Source organism: Rana temporaria, chromosome 2 (genome assembly GCF_905171775.1).
Source record: "Rana temporaria chromosome 2, aRanTem1.1, whole genome shotgun sequence".
Classification (NCBI taxonomy): domain Eukaryota; kingdom Metazoa; phylum Chordata; class Amphibia; order Anura; family Ranidae; genus Rana; species Rana temporaria.
In genome coordinates this window covers 461,272,504-461,286,142 of record NC_053490.1, presented here as the reverse complement: position 1 = coordinate 461,286,142, position 13,639 = coordinate 461,272,504, and the positions used below count along the sequence as shown (strand labels likewise).

Here is a 13,639-nt window from a genome sequence, read left to right as displayed (position 1 = left end):
ACTAAAAGTCCCATGAGGCATAGCAAGACTGACAGCCACAAGCATGACACCCAGAGGCATGATGGGACTTGTAGTTTTGCAACAGCTGGAGGTTGCATATCCCTGCTCTATAGTGTGTAATGGTTTCTGTCCAGAGCACTAATTGTCATTTCTGATTGTTGCCTTGTTCCCCCTGCTATCTGCATGGTTCACTTCTGACAGGGCTCAGGAGAGGGAGCTCCAGCACACAAAACAAAACCAAAGAATTTCCCAGCTCAACTTGCCAACCAGCCTGCAACCAACCAAATGAACCTGTCTAACAGTATGTGTTAAATACGGGTTTCGTTTGCATACAATTGCAAATACTGTACATGTGTAAGCTACAAATCCCCTGTCAAGGCACCATAGTATTTTTCTATAGTCCTAACTCTAAATATTGAGAGCATCCGCAGTGTAAGCACATGTATTATAATGGATAGGCAGAGGGCAGCTGAGCCTAGAGGGAGCCAGCCCCTCCTTAAAAGTACAAGGGCACACTGGACACCCAGCATATAGTACCATGGCAGCAAAGGTGTCTAGTACACAGCCTGTGATTGACAACCTCAGCTCTGTTGCTGTGTGAAGGGGGTGTGTCTCATCCTCCAATCCGCTCTCAGAGCTCTCCTCTCTGAGCTCTGCATTGTGTAATTTCAGCTCTCAGCCCCCTATTTTCTGACCGCTCAGACAAAATGTATACATTCTGCACTTTGAACTGCTGTAGGGAAGACTGCCCATAATCGGGTACAACTTGTGTATGTTCATCTCTGTATATCACCTAAGGCCAGTCACTTCTTGGGGAATATGTAAGGGTTTGCAACCACTTTAATGTAGTACTGCTGTATGTCACAGATTACATTCGGGTGAGCATCTGTCTTGTGTATGAATAAATATGTAATACATCACATACCATATTTGTAATTTCCATGGACGATTTGTAGTTATTTTAGTTGTCCTTTACTAAGAGACTTGTTTTTCTTTTCAGAATAATGAAAAACAAATGCGACAGCTCTCAGTCATTCCACCCATGATGTTCGATGCAGAACAGAGGAGGGTGAAGTTCATTAATATGAATGGTTTGATGGAAGATCCGATGAAGGTCTACAAAGACCGGCAATTCATGAACGTTTGGACAGACCATGAAAAAGAAATATTTAAAGAAAAGTAATTTTTTTTATGATTGACTTATATGCTATGTTACTAGTAATGCATGTATTTGGATGAAGAGCAGCACTGCCCCAGCTTTATAGTAGGGATGTCAGGATCTCTCAAGTTGAAGAACCCCAAGTATTTCTGAAGAGATCTGTTGGAGGTAGTTTTTTTGCGGCCTTTTGAGATGTTCTGAACTTTGGATTTCTTATAAATGTAAAGGCTCCGTTCACATCTAGGCATACCGGGTGGAATTGCCACAATTCTGCCTGTGATCCTAAATCTCCGCAAATTGCGGGACGCCCTTGTCATACCCGTCGCTTCCAACGGCACCCTGATCGTGGATCGGCGCGATTTTGCTGCAATTGTTGCCCGATGAATTGCAGTAAAATCACGCAAACAGAATCTCGGTACTTCAATCGTCCATAAAAAGTTCCAAAACATTACGCCCGCGATACGGGACATCTACCTGTATGCAGAGCCTGAAAGAGAGATCAGTAAAGGGTGTAAAACTGGTCTGAAGGGTATGATATGGCTGAATGTTTGGTTAATTGCAGTGCGTGTTTAGTTTGATTCATGTATTGATAAAGAAATGTAAGAGTGTTCAGATCACAACAAATGTTTCCAATCTTTTGACAGACAGCACTCTGTCCTTCTCATCACAAGTATACATACACATGCTCCCTTATTGCTCTGTCTGCCTACAACCAGTCTTTACAGACCCCGGGGAATTGAGCCTCTTACTTTCAAGTTTATACGTTTTAAAGTGCATTATATGTATTCAGGTAAAAATCCTACTGCAAGCAGCCCCCCGAATACTTACCTCAGTTCAATCTCGATCCTGCGATGTACACAATTTTCTCTCTCTCTCTCTTTTCTGAATGCATAGAGCTGGTAATCACTGCCTCTGTCCATTCATGACTGAGCAGAGTAAACTGTCTCATGTTCATTCATCTTTAGTGCAGCTGAGGCTACAGAGAAAGGGACTGGGGCATCTGTGCACTGTCTTTTTCGCTGTCTCAAAGGAGCGATGTCAGGGATATATTATAGACACCTTTGTAGAAATAATTAACAATTACAAATTCAAAAATACTACTGACTTAGTCCACACCTCATCAGTGCCCATTAGTACTACTGACACCCGACATTTAAAAAAATATCGGTATCGTTGAGTACATGGGGGGGGCGGACTACTTTTAACTTGCATGCGCATTATGAACTGCCCAGATTTTCCATCCACCTATGTGGCTGTGTTCCACTGTAAATGCTGACTATTGTCAGGCCGGATAGTGAAGGGTACAGAGAGGTGTATAATCCAGAATTATTCCCCCCAAAAAACTACCCTTGCAGTTGGATCCTTCTGCACTGCAAGGAAAAACGCTTTTTGAAGGATAAGTTCACCTTTATACAAAAGATAATGTACTTTTTTTTTTTTTTAAGCAGCCCGTAAACCATTGCAACAGCGATCAGCAGACTTGCCAGTGTATCTGCTTGCTCGTATCTCGTACGGGCAAGCTGATAGATACTCTGAAACAAAAGATTGATGAACTACCACAGCGCCGTGGTAGTTCACTGAGAAGTTTAAGCCGGCAGCTACTAAGGTTGTCGGGATTTGTAGTTTTCCATTCACAGAGCATTGAGTGATGTGTCCGGGCAATTTTGACAGCTAGCGGGGGGAAAAGATCCCCCTTAGCTGTCGGAGCGGGGACCGGTCCTTTCATAACATGCTGCACCCTGAATATGTGAACAACATGTTATGAAAGGTGAACTCATCCTTTACATCTACAGGTAGATGAGAACACTTGCCATATTCCTCGCTTAGGTATTCTCTCCTCCTCTTCAACACTCCGGGTTGTGGGCCGACCCTCACTGTCCTCATATACAATGCATGACTTTTGGTCCTGCATTGTATTTGAACACACCAGCTTGTGGCCAGTGCACCAAAGAAAAGAGGCTTTGGGGTACCAGTTGCGCAACATGGCGGTAGATTGATGAAGTAGGGTAATTAATGCATCCTTTCCCTCTCTCTACCTGTATACTTATGCACAATGCCTTTTGCATTTTTTTCCCCCCCCTTCGATACAATACAATTAATTGCACTACTCTTCACCTAATATGCGGGCCAATTCACACCAGTACTTTGATTTTAGCGCAGCTGTAAAATGCAGATCAGTAAAAGAACATCTGAAAAACAATAATTTACAATGTGTCCTATTCACACCATAATGCTGTGCATGCTTGTCAACGGACTTCAAAATGTATGTTAACAAACGTCCGCATGCGTTAAAATGCGACTAAATTGGATGAAATGTACGTGCATTTTCCATACATTTTAGTACAAGTCAGTGTGATTTCCACCATCTCTATGCAAGCAAGGAGCTCATCAGAATATAATGACCCTTATATTTCAAGAAATCCACTTTCCGAACTCCTCTTTCTGATTTTTAGATGTTCTCTGTTCCAGCAGCCACCACTTAGTAATAGGGAGATGTCACAGTTACTTAAATATTTCCCTCCGCTTTAAAACGCATCCTCTTCAAAATTTGCCACATGTGAGCTGTACCAATCAGAAAACACCACATGGTTTAAAAGAGGGCCTAACAAATTTACTTTGCATCTAGGAGTCAGCTAAAAAAGGTAGTTTATTTTAGCTAACAAATTTTACGGGTGAAACATATGTAACATGTTCCCGAAGGTGGCATTTATCGTTTAACCCTTTGACAGTCAGAGTCATTTTTTGAGGCCTGAAGATTGCATGAATCCTACATATATTATATATTTCCTGAAAGCAGACACCTTACAGATTAAAATGGTGGTAGTTCCAATTTTTGCACGAAATTACCGCAATGGTCTAGGAAACACAAGATTTAAGGGAAAAAAAAACATTTAAAGTTAACTTTAGGGGGCACAAAAACGCAATAAATTACCCAATTTTTTGGGTAAAGTATAAAAGCTGAGGTTTTATGGCCCTTGGCAATCATGTCGCGAGTTGCTGCTTGCGACGGGATTACTTCTGTGAAACTTAAGGAGTAAACATTGCAAGATCTACTCTGTGACTTACACCATAGTTTTCCACCCTTTTTTATTTTTTTATTATTGTTTTAATAACACAAATGTGTTCCCTCTAAATGACTAATCTACTGTATGGCTAATTTGTCTTTTTTTTTTTTTTTTTTCCCCTTCTGTTTTTTAGATTTGTACAGCATCCTAAAAACTTTGGTCATATTGCTACTTGTCTGGAGCGAAAGGTATTAGTGCGTTTTTTATTATTATTTTTATTTTATTTTTTTATATATACAGTAAGCAACGTTTTGTCTTGAAATTCTCAACCTCTTAGTCTATTGCCTGTTACACGCGATGAGATTTTCAGACGGCTGGTTGCCCGTGTATTTTTTTGCATGCTATTTTGGTATCCGAAATTAATGTTACTAGAGTTATGAAAATTCTCGTACGACAGAATAGGATTTAGAAAGTATAAAAATGTTTTGTATTTTCAGCCGAAAAGTGTACTGATTAAACAAAAATCATATGATCTGGTATTGTACGAAAAAAAAATCAGTGTCCATCTCTTTGGATAATATCAGATGAACTGTCATGAACGGCTCTCGAAAGCTGTGTACCGAACGATCATTTTATTGTACGATCGCTTCGAATTGTCGTACGATTTTCTGATCATGTGTGCAGGGTTTTAGGCCTGAGATTCCTGCAGCAAATCAGGATTTTTGCTGCAGAAATCACAAATGTGCAAACGGCTGTACAAAGCAGTAATTGTGTGTCGCTGTCTGCATGGGTTTGCACAACACCTCTCTGTGGTAAAGTACAGGTGATCGGCTGTGGGTACAGACTGTTTTTCCAAAAACCAACTGTCCCTAACAGCAGGTAATAACATGATGTGCAGATGCATGCTGACGGCCAAGGCTCTTTTTAGCCTGGCTGCCTAAGGGCACTTTCACACGGCTGTTCGATCAGGTCGGCCTGTAAGTTTTTCAGGCGGGCCTGATCAAACCTTCCATTCACCCTTATGGAGCGGCGGAAGTCAGCGGTGACATGTCCGCCGCTACCTGTTCCTGTCCATTAAATCTAGGTGGGCGGTGGTCCTATTTTCCATCCGTCTATCGGATCGGATAACGGACGGGTGGTCCATTTTTACCCAATTTCCCCATAGAGGAGAGCGGGATGGGTCCGTCTCCGCTCTGCACAGTGAGCGTAGATGAACCTGTCACCCGCCTGCTCAGCAGGGATCAGCGGAGCGATCCATCACCGAGCAAGCTAAATCCATTCAACGGAGGCGCCCGTGTGAAAAGGGCCTTGGCTTTGAGTGGTCGCTGCTGTTGCACAAACGTGATTCTTGCACCAGGAATCTGCAGTTGGTCCTAATCACAAGTGTGAATGAGACCTTCAAATGTTTTTTTTGGTAGAAAATAATGGGGCAAACTAAAATCTTTTTTTTTTTTTTTCCTTTCTGATGATGGCTATTTTGCCGATGAGGTGGGCCGCCTTATCTGTCAATTGTATTTTTGGATTATGTAATTTGGCTGAACATCTAATTGTTCGAAGTGTAGCGACTTGATAAATGTTCTTTAGCAAAGAACATACTCATAATACAATGATTAGGCTACCAAAATTAGTGTGTGCTGTAAATTTCCTCCAGCGTTGCCCCTGTTTCTTCTTGCTGGAGGATGCCATTTTGCCCCTGAACAGCAGTAAATCGTTAGTTTGTCAGCAGATTGGCCTCTAGCTGCTCTGATTTTTGGCACAATGCCAGAAATGGAGAGCAACTGAGCATGTGCAGAGCAGCGTGAGATAGTGTATTACTGGATTTTAAACAGTGTAGGCACTTATTTTTAATGTTTTACATAGCTATACCTGCAAAAGGGGCCAGCCTGAAGTGATCTAGCAGGACTTTATTTTCTGACTAGAGTTCCACTTTAAAGTGCACTGTTGTAATTCATTACTACATTTTGTTTTCTTTTTAGAATGTTGCTGATTGTGTGTTGTATTATTATTTAACTAAGAAAAATGAAAACTATAAATCTCTTGTAAGAAGAAATTACAGCAAGCGAAGAGGTCGAAACCAGGTATGTCAGGCTGAATTTATAGCCATCATGAATTTATATGTACCTATCAAATGCGTTTTTTTTTTTCTCCTCCATTTCCTATACTTGCATTATATTGCTCCCTATAGGAGGATTGAATGTAGGCCAGGATTAACCCAACCCAACCCCCCCCCCCCCCTTTTTTTCTCAGCATGCCTGTATTTTGCTAGTGTGCTAGGAGGATGGATGTCTTAAAGTGTTACTAAACCCACAATAGTAAAATCAGTCTGTATATGCAGGATAGCATGCTTGTTATACTCACTGTGGAACTTAAGGGGTTAATCCTTAGGATTGTGTAAAAAGGCTGTTTTTATCCTGTATGCAAAGATCCTCCCCTCCTGCACTGTCCATCTGGGAAAAGCCAGCTAACACAGGCAGGGTAGCCAACCTGCACATGCTCACTTGTGTATTTTATGCTGGAGAGAACATTTACTTGTTCTCAGAGATGGCCAGGTGACATGATATTGGCATCACACATGTGGGCATGTATACAGGCTACAGTGGAATTCTCCTCCTACCTGAACTCTCAGCACTGGAGAAACTGTGCAGTTTATCATGTAACAGTGGTATACAGATCAGCCAAAAAGTTTTATATAGTAGCAGTATTTTTTAATGTAAAAATATTTATAAGCTGTGGGCACTGTGGGGGAGGCAGATGAACTCTTTTCATATTACTGGGTTTAGTAACACTTTACTTAATACTGCTTGTTATATCACGCTGGGTATGGTGAAGCAATAGGACTGACTACCCTGATCTCTGAATATATTACATAAGGACTGCAATTTAGGTCATGTCATTCTAATGGATGAACCAGGATGCAGTTCGAACATAGAGCGCTTTAGGACTTGAATTGCAGTGTGATCCACGGTCCTTTTGGCGTCACGCCTCCTGTTGCCCTAGTGGCATAGTCCTAATTACACACATGTAGGATACCACACAACCATTTATCAGGTATGGCTCAGGGCTACATATCTACACCACCAGCATACTAGCAACTGTTTCCTTGTTGAAATATTCGTTATTCATCAATGAACTTTGTTCTCTTACCATATATCCATATCATTGTCTTGTGGATTTTTCCCATCTACAGCCAGCAATCGCTTCATGCTGCCCATCGGTCCATCCCCTCCCTTTTTTCCATCTGTACCTTGTAGGCTCGGGCCCCCCAGGGACCTCTGCACAGATGTTCATGCCATATATTTATACTTTTTATAAAATATTTTTGCAAACGACATATTAGTCGTGGCATGGACATCGACGCATAGATATCTGGCATCCGGATGATTGTTTATATGTTTTAATTAATGTTTTTTGTGTTTTGTCCTGTGTGTTCCCATATCCGGTGACTATTTGATGCAGTAACCTTCGGATATATGTCATGTTCATGTGTCTTAACTAAATTGAATTTTTAACTAATCAATAAGTTTTGTATTTTTTTTTTTTTCCTACTTATCCCTACATTGTTTGCTGTGTCACTCATTTAGTTCTCTGGTTCCCCACTGTCTTGGAAGGGACAAAACCTCTTCTCTTTTTTTTATATACATATATATATATATATATATATATATATATATATATATATATATATATATATATATATATATAACACTTTAAGCTCTATTGCGAAATGTCAAATCGTTTTTTGTATTTTTTGTTTTTTTCACCCCTAGGTTCCTTGTCTGGTACCTTCTTTGCAGCTTTGCTTTTTGTCTATGGCAGGCTGTGGGGTTTTTTGTTCTGTAACAGCAATATGTTTTCTCCTCCCCTTTTGTTGGGTTCCGGTCAACCAGCATTCATTTGGTCTATGGTTTAGTGCTCCTTTCTGTGCTGAAATGACACTCTACAAATCTTAACATGGAGAGCTGATTGGCGGAAAGGGACACACTCCCCTTCGCACAGGAACAGGTTTGAGGCTGTCAATCACAGGCTGTGTGTCGGAGCTCCCTCTCCTGTCACATTCATGCAGGTAGCAGACAGAAATGGCTCTGGATTGAGTCAAGTACACACTATAGAGGGATATGCTTTGGTGATATTTCATGTCTGGGAATTACAGCAATTTGAACACAGGACTAAACACCGCTCGTAAAGCGCCCCTGCCCTGCGGTGCTTTGCGGGTGCTTTTAACTTCTTTTCCGGCCTCTAGCGGGGGTTAAAAGTGCGCCGCTAAAACGACGGTAAAGCGCCACTAAAAAAAAAGCAGCACTTTACCTCCAACGCCCTCAAAGGCCCCTTTAACACTGAGGCACCTCTAAACTGCCAGTAAATCACTGGCGCTTTTGAAGAGCTTTCTATTCATTTTAATGGAGAGGGGTGTTTTTTCACTGCCCCAGTGTGAAAACATTAATTGATTTTATTAGAAATAGGTTTTCGTGAGATTTTCAGGCGCATTTTTTAGCGTGAAAGTGCCTCAGTGTGAAAGGTGACTAAGACCCCTTTCACACTTTTTGGGCTAAACATAGTGCCTGTAAGTGCCTTCACACTGGAGGAGTTTTTTCAGGCACTTTAGAGCTAAAAAAAAATGCAGGTAAAGCGCCGCTAGTTTCAGTCTGTGTGAAAGCCGGAGTGCTTTCACACTGAGGCGATGCGCTGGCAGGACGTTGGGTGTTAGGGTTTTCCCTTGAAGAATAAGGCTAGGACTCAGAATTTGGAACAGGGACCGCCCCCAGAGGTCAAAGGTCACGAGGTGTGGCTGACCCACACCCACCAAAGTGTACCGCCTATCGCAACTAAGGCTGCATTCACACCTTGGCGTATTTACGCCCGACGCTCGTGCCGCTGGAGGGGCGATTTTACATTGTTGTCTATGAGATGGTTCCCATCTCACGCCAAACGCCGTACGCCTGCCGCCTGAAAACAAGTCCCGGACCCTTTTTTTGAGGCGGCTTTCGGTGTTCGGCATAGACAACAATGTGTTGTCAAAAAAAAAAAAAGGTTAAAACGGCCCGTTTTGTCGCGGCAAATCGCGGTACAATACGCCGCAATTTGTCGCGGCAAAATACGCCGCGTTATAGTGTGAATACAGCCTAAGTCGGGGGAAAAGTGCTTTTAAGCCCCCCCCCCGCTAGCGGCTGAAAAGGGCTTTAAAACTTTTTGGAATGTCCTGCTAGCGCACTGCCCCAGTGTGAAAGCCCTCGGGCTTTAAAATCACACGAACTAGCACGATTTCAAAGCAGTGTTCAGTGTGAATGACAATTGCATGGCCATATAACTCTGTACCCAAACAATTTTTAGCATGTTTTTGAGACTGAGCTTTTTGGTATTTAATCATAACTGGGTTTTTAATTTTTCGCTAAACCCAAAAAAAAATAAAAAAAAAATTCTTTGTTATAAAATGATGTAAATAAGTACATTTTCTCTTTCACTGATGAGGCGGCACAGATTGGTAGCACTGATAATTAGTACACTGATGATCGTTGCCCTGATTGTCGGTGCAGATGTCCCCTGTGTGGATTTGCAGTTTTTTGGCTCTCCTCGCACCCTGTCAGCATGACGGGAGGATTGCAGATAATCGGCCAATCCTGTGTACATTGTGCTCGGCTGTGATTTGACACAGCTAATGAGGTTTTAAAGAGCCGTTGTGATTGGCTCTTTACCCTGATCTGTGATCAGATGCATCATTTGGATCACTGTCTATACGTGCCGCAGGGGGCACTCAGACGGCATGAACACTGGGGGTTGTAATAGGATGTCCTCCCAGCAAGGTGTGGCGCACAGTTGTCGTCATTTTGGCTATAGCGTGGTCTCGAAGGGGTTAAAAAAGGAGCACCAGGAAGATTCACTTGGGCTGAATATTTATTTGGTGAATGTCGCATTAATTGTATTGTATTCTGTTTAAGCTGTTGGCATGTGGTGTTGATTCCGGCGCACAATGTCGCAGGATATGTGTAGAAGTAAGTAGTATCCCATGTCGATGTCAAACAGGCAATTATTTCGGCCTCGGCGCACCAAGGAAAAGCTGTACTGAAAGAACTTGTTTATAGCAACCTCCACTAACATAATGGCTGCTTGCCCTCTCTATAGGAGGCTGCGTAAAGTCATCCCCTTATTTTGTGCAGCAGGTGGCACAGCCATATGATCTGACTAAACAGAAACTTGCTCTACTGCTGTTACAGCCAATCAAGCTGAGCTGAGAGGGGGGGAGGGGGATTACCTTGAGTAACCCCTGTGAGATTAGTTGCTTGCATGTGAGATGGACAACTCTTCTGTAGGCAGCTTAAGTGGCAGAATGACACAATTTCCTGGAATAAACATGCTGCCGGGTCAGACAACTCGTGTACGGAGGATAGCGATGCCCGTACAGTTGGGCCCCCGTGTTCATTTTATCCCTTTGAGATTCAGCTGGGCCCAAGGCTTGAACCTCTGTAAAGGCGGCAGAGAAGATTGCACATGAACAGATGAAAGTGCAGGTGTGTGATGGCATGTGTGTGTGTGGGGGGGAGGGGGGGTCGCTGCTTGTGTTGGTGATCTTTAGAAGTCTATTTGTGTCAGATCTCATAAAGAAGCCAAGGATAAACTCTGTGATTTATGCTGCACTAGAGTCTGACTTAAGCGCAGGGCTGCTATCCGGGGAAGCAGGTGATGTAGAGAAGGGGCATACGGATGTGACCCGCCGTAATACATTTGTAGCTTGTGTATGCCATTGCATCCATGTCGGCACACCAAGGCCCAAAATGCATACGTAGTAAATATTTGTTGCACGCCAACTTGAAAACTGCATATGGATTTAAAATAAAAATTTTAAATTATTGACTTCATTAGATAAATATTTAGCAGACTTTTTCTTTGATAAGGGAGACGTCTAGAGCTTGAGTCTGAAAATGTTCGTCTGTGCCCTCTCCCTCCTCTACAAAATGTTGAATGGTAGCACAGGTTACATGCAGCAGAATAAGGAGAGCTGCTGTGCATCATGGGAGCTGCACCCCTACCCATTTTTCCCACCTGCTTAAGCGCCAGACCATTTGGCTGGCCAAAGACCAGGCCACTTTTTGCAATTCAGCACTGCGTCGCTTTTGCTGGCAATTTCGGCATCGCGCGACGTGGCTCCCAAACAAAATTGACGTCCTTTTCCCCCCACAATTAGAGCTTTCTTTTGGTGGTATTTGATCACCTCTGTGGTTTTTATTTTTCGCGCTATAAACAAAAATAGAGCGACAATTTAAAAAAAAAAAGCAATATTTTTTACTTTTTGCTATATTAAATATCCCCAAAAAATATATATATAAAAAAAAGGTTTTCCTCAGTTTGGGCCGATACGTATTCTTCATATTTTTGGTAAAAAAAAATCGCAATAAGCGTTTGGTTTGCGCAAAAGTTATAGTGTCTACAAAATGGGGGATAGTTTTATGGCATTATTAAAAAAATAAATTCTAGTAATGGCGACCATCAGCGTTTTTTTTTTTTTTTGGTGACGGCGATTTTATGGTGGACACTTTTGACACCATTTTGGGACCATTGGCGGTGATACAGCGATCAGTGCTATAAAAAATGCACAGATTACTGTAAAAATGGCAGTGAAGGGGTTAACCACTAGGGGGCACTGAAGGGGTTAAGTGTGTCCTAGGGAGTGATTCTAACTGTAGGGCGGATAAGCTTTGTTTGACACGACACTGATCACTGCTCCCGATTACAGAAATAATGGGGAAATGCTTGTTTACATCAGCATTTCCCCATTCTTCCTCTCCGAGCGTTCACAAGTATCCCCACAGACAGAGTTCGCAGGACCCGTGGTCAGACTCGCGGAGCTTGCGCCGGGCACGCGCCTACAATGCCGCATCTTAAAGGGGCCGTATATATACGTCGTTCTGCCCACAGGAGGCATTGGTTCGACGTATATACACACACATGAGCCGGTCGTTAAGCAGTTAAAACGTTAACCCCCCCAAAGAAAAGATCCTGTTCCCTTAAAGCATGTTTTACAGCACAGTGCGTGTGCCGTGTCATTTGGCCCCCTCTGTATACCCTAAAAATCTGTCTGATCCTGCCTGGCTATACCCTCCCCTCTGCAAACTGATCACGATAATCATGGCTGCTGAGCCTTGACCCCTTGGTCAGTTTGCGTCATTCTGTAACCCGCAGCCTGCTATCTGCAGCTCTCCCGTGTCTGTCTCTCCTGTGTATGGATTTTATGCGAAAGTTTAGCTGCAAATGTTGGCAATTAGAAATAATCATGATTGGGGGTTTTGCAGGGATCTTTTACTTTTTTTTTTTTTCTTAAAAAATGAAATTTCTTTTATTTTCATTTTGAATTGGTTACAACCATTTTTGTGTTTGATATCCCTCAGTCCTATCCTCCTGGGGAAGCTCTTGACCTACAAGGGTAAAGGGGAGAAGTTCCTACTGCTTCATTTCTTGGAAAGGCCTGAAGCTTCAGCATCCTCCAGCAGTTGTGGATCCTGCTCACAGCACTGGTCTTTATGTCCCTCCTAATGCCTTTTCCTGACATCCCCAGCATGGAGCACTCGGGAGATCTTGCATATAGAATCAATTTCCTGGATTCTTGCAGCTCAAGCAGTGCTGAACATCCTCTGCAAACCTTTTCTGGATATAAATTGCCAAATTCCCAGACTTGTAGGATTGGATCAGCAGCAAGTAGGGCTGTTGAGCTTAAATATTTGCTAAGGGATTCCCTGTAGATACTTATAGCTGGATTCAGAGACGCCGCCGCAACTTTAAGGCGGCGTAGCCTATCGTATTTGCGCTACGCCGCCTTAAGTCAGAGAGGCAAGTACTGTATTCACAAAGTACTTGCCTCCTAACTTACGGTGGCGTAGCGTAAATAGGGCCGGCGTAAGCGCGCCTAATTCAAATTAGGATGAGGGGGCGTGTTTTATGGTAATGGGGGGTGACCTAACGTGATTGACGTTTTTTACGAATGGCGCATGCGCCGTCCATGTACATATCCCAGTGTGCATTGCGCCGAAGTACGCCGCAAGGACGTATTGGTTTCGACGTGAACGTAAATTACGTCCAGCCCTATTCACGGACGACTTACGCAAACGACGTAACATTTTCAAATTTTTACGCGGGAACGACGGCCATACTTGACATTGACTAGTCCAGCTATTTGATGGAATAACTTTACGCCTGAAAACGCCTTACGTAAAAGGCGTATCTTTACTGCGACGGGCGCACGTACGTTCGTGAATAGGCGTATCTAGTCATTTACATATTCTTCGCCGAACTCAACGGAAGCGCCACCTAGCGGCCAGCCTAAATATTGCACCCTAAGATACGACGGCGCAGGCTGTCGTATCTTAGCTAGGTTTAAGTGTATCTTAGTTTGAGAATACACTTAAACTTAGGACGGTGCAGATTCCGAGTTAGGTTGGCGTATCTACTGATACGCCGGCCTAACTCTCTCTGAATCCAGCTATTAGCC

The 13,639-nt window shown here is 42.9% G+C and overlaps 1 protein-coding gene across 18 annotated transcripts in view; it reads left to right on the top strand.

Annotated features, from left to right (window-relative positions):
* The window catches only part of NCOR1 (nuclear receptor corepressor 1), a 195,733-nt gene that overhangs the window by 89,778 nt on the left and 92,316 nt on the right, over positions 1 to 13,639 (top strand). For 15 of the 18 annotated variants that reach the window (XM_040338609.1, XM_040338607.1, XM_040338605.1 and 12 more), the window contains exons 12-14: positions 1,001 to 1,179; positions 4,358 to 4,412; positions 6,141 to 6,242. In XM_040338609.1, coding sequence (XP_040194543.1) covers positions 1,001 to 1,179; positions 4,358 to 4,412; positions 6,141 to 6,242 — 336 coding nt within the window. Of the gene's footprint in view, positions 1 to 1,000; positions 1,180 to 4,357; positions 4,413 to 6,140; positions 6,243 to 10,368; positions 10,668 to 13,639 lie in introns of those variants that run through there. The other 3 variants (XM_040338619.1, XM_040338618.1, XM_040338614.1) reach the window with 2 other exon arrangements.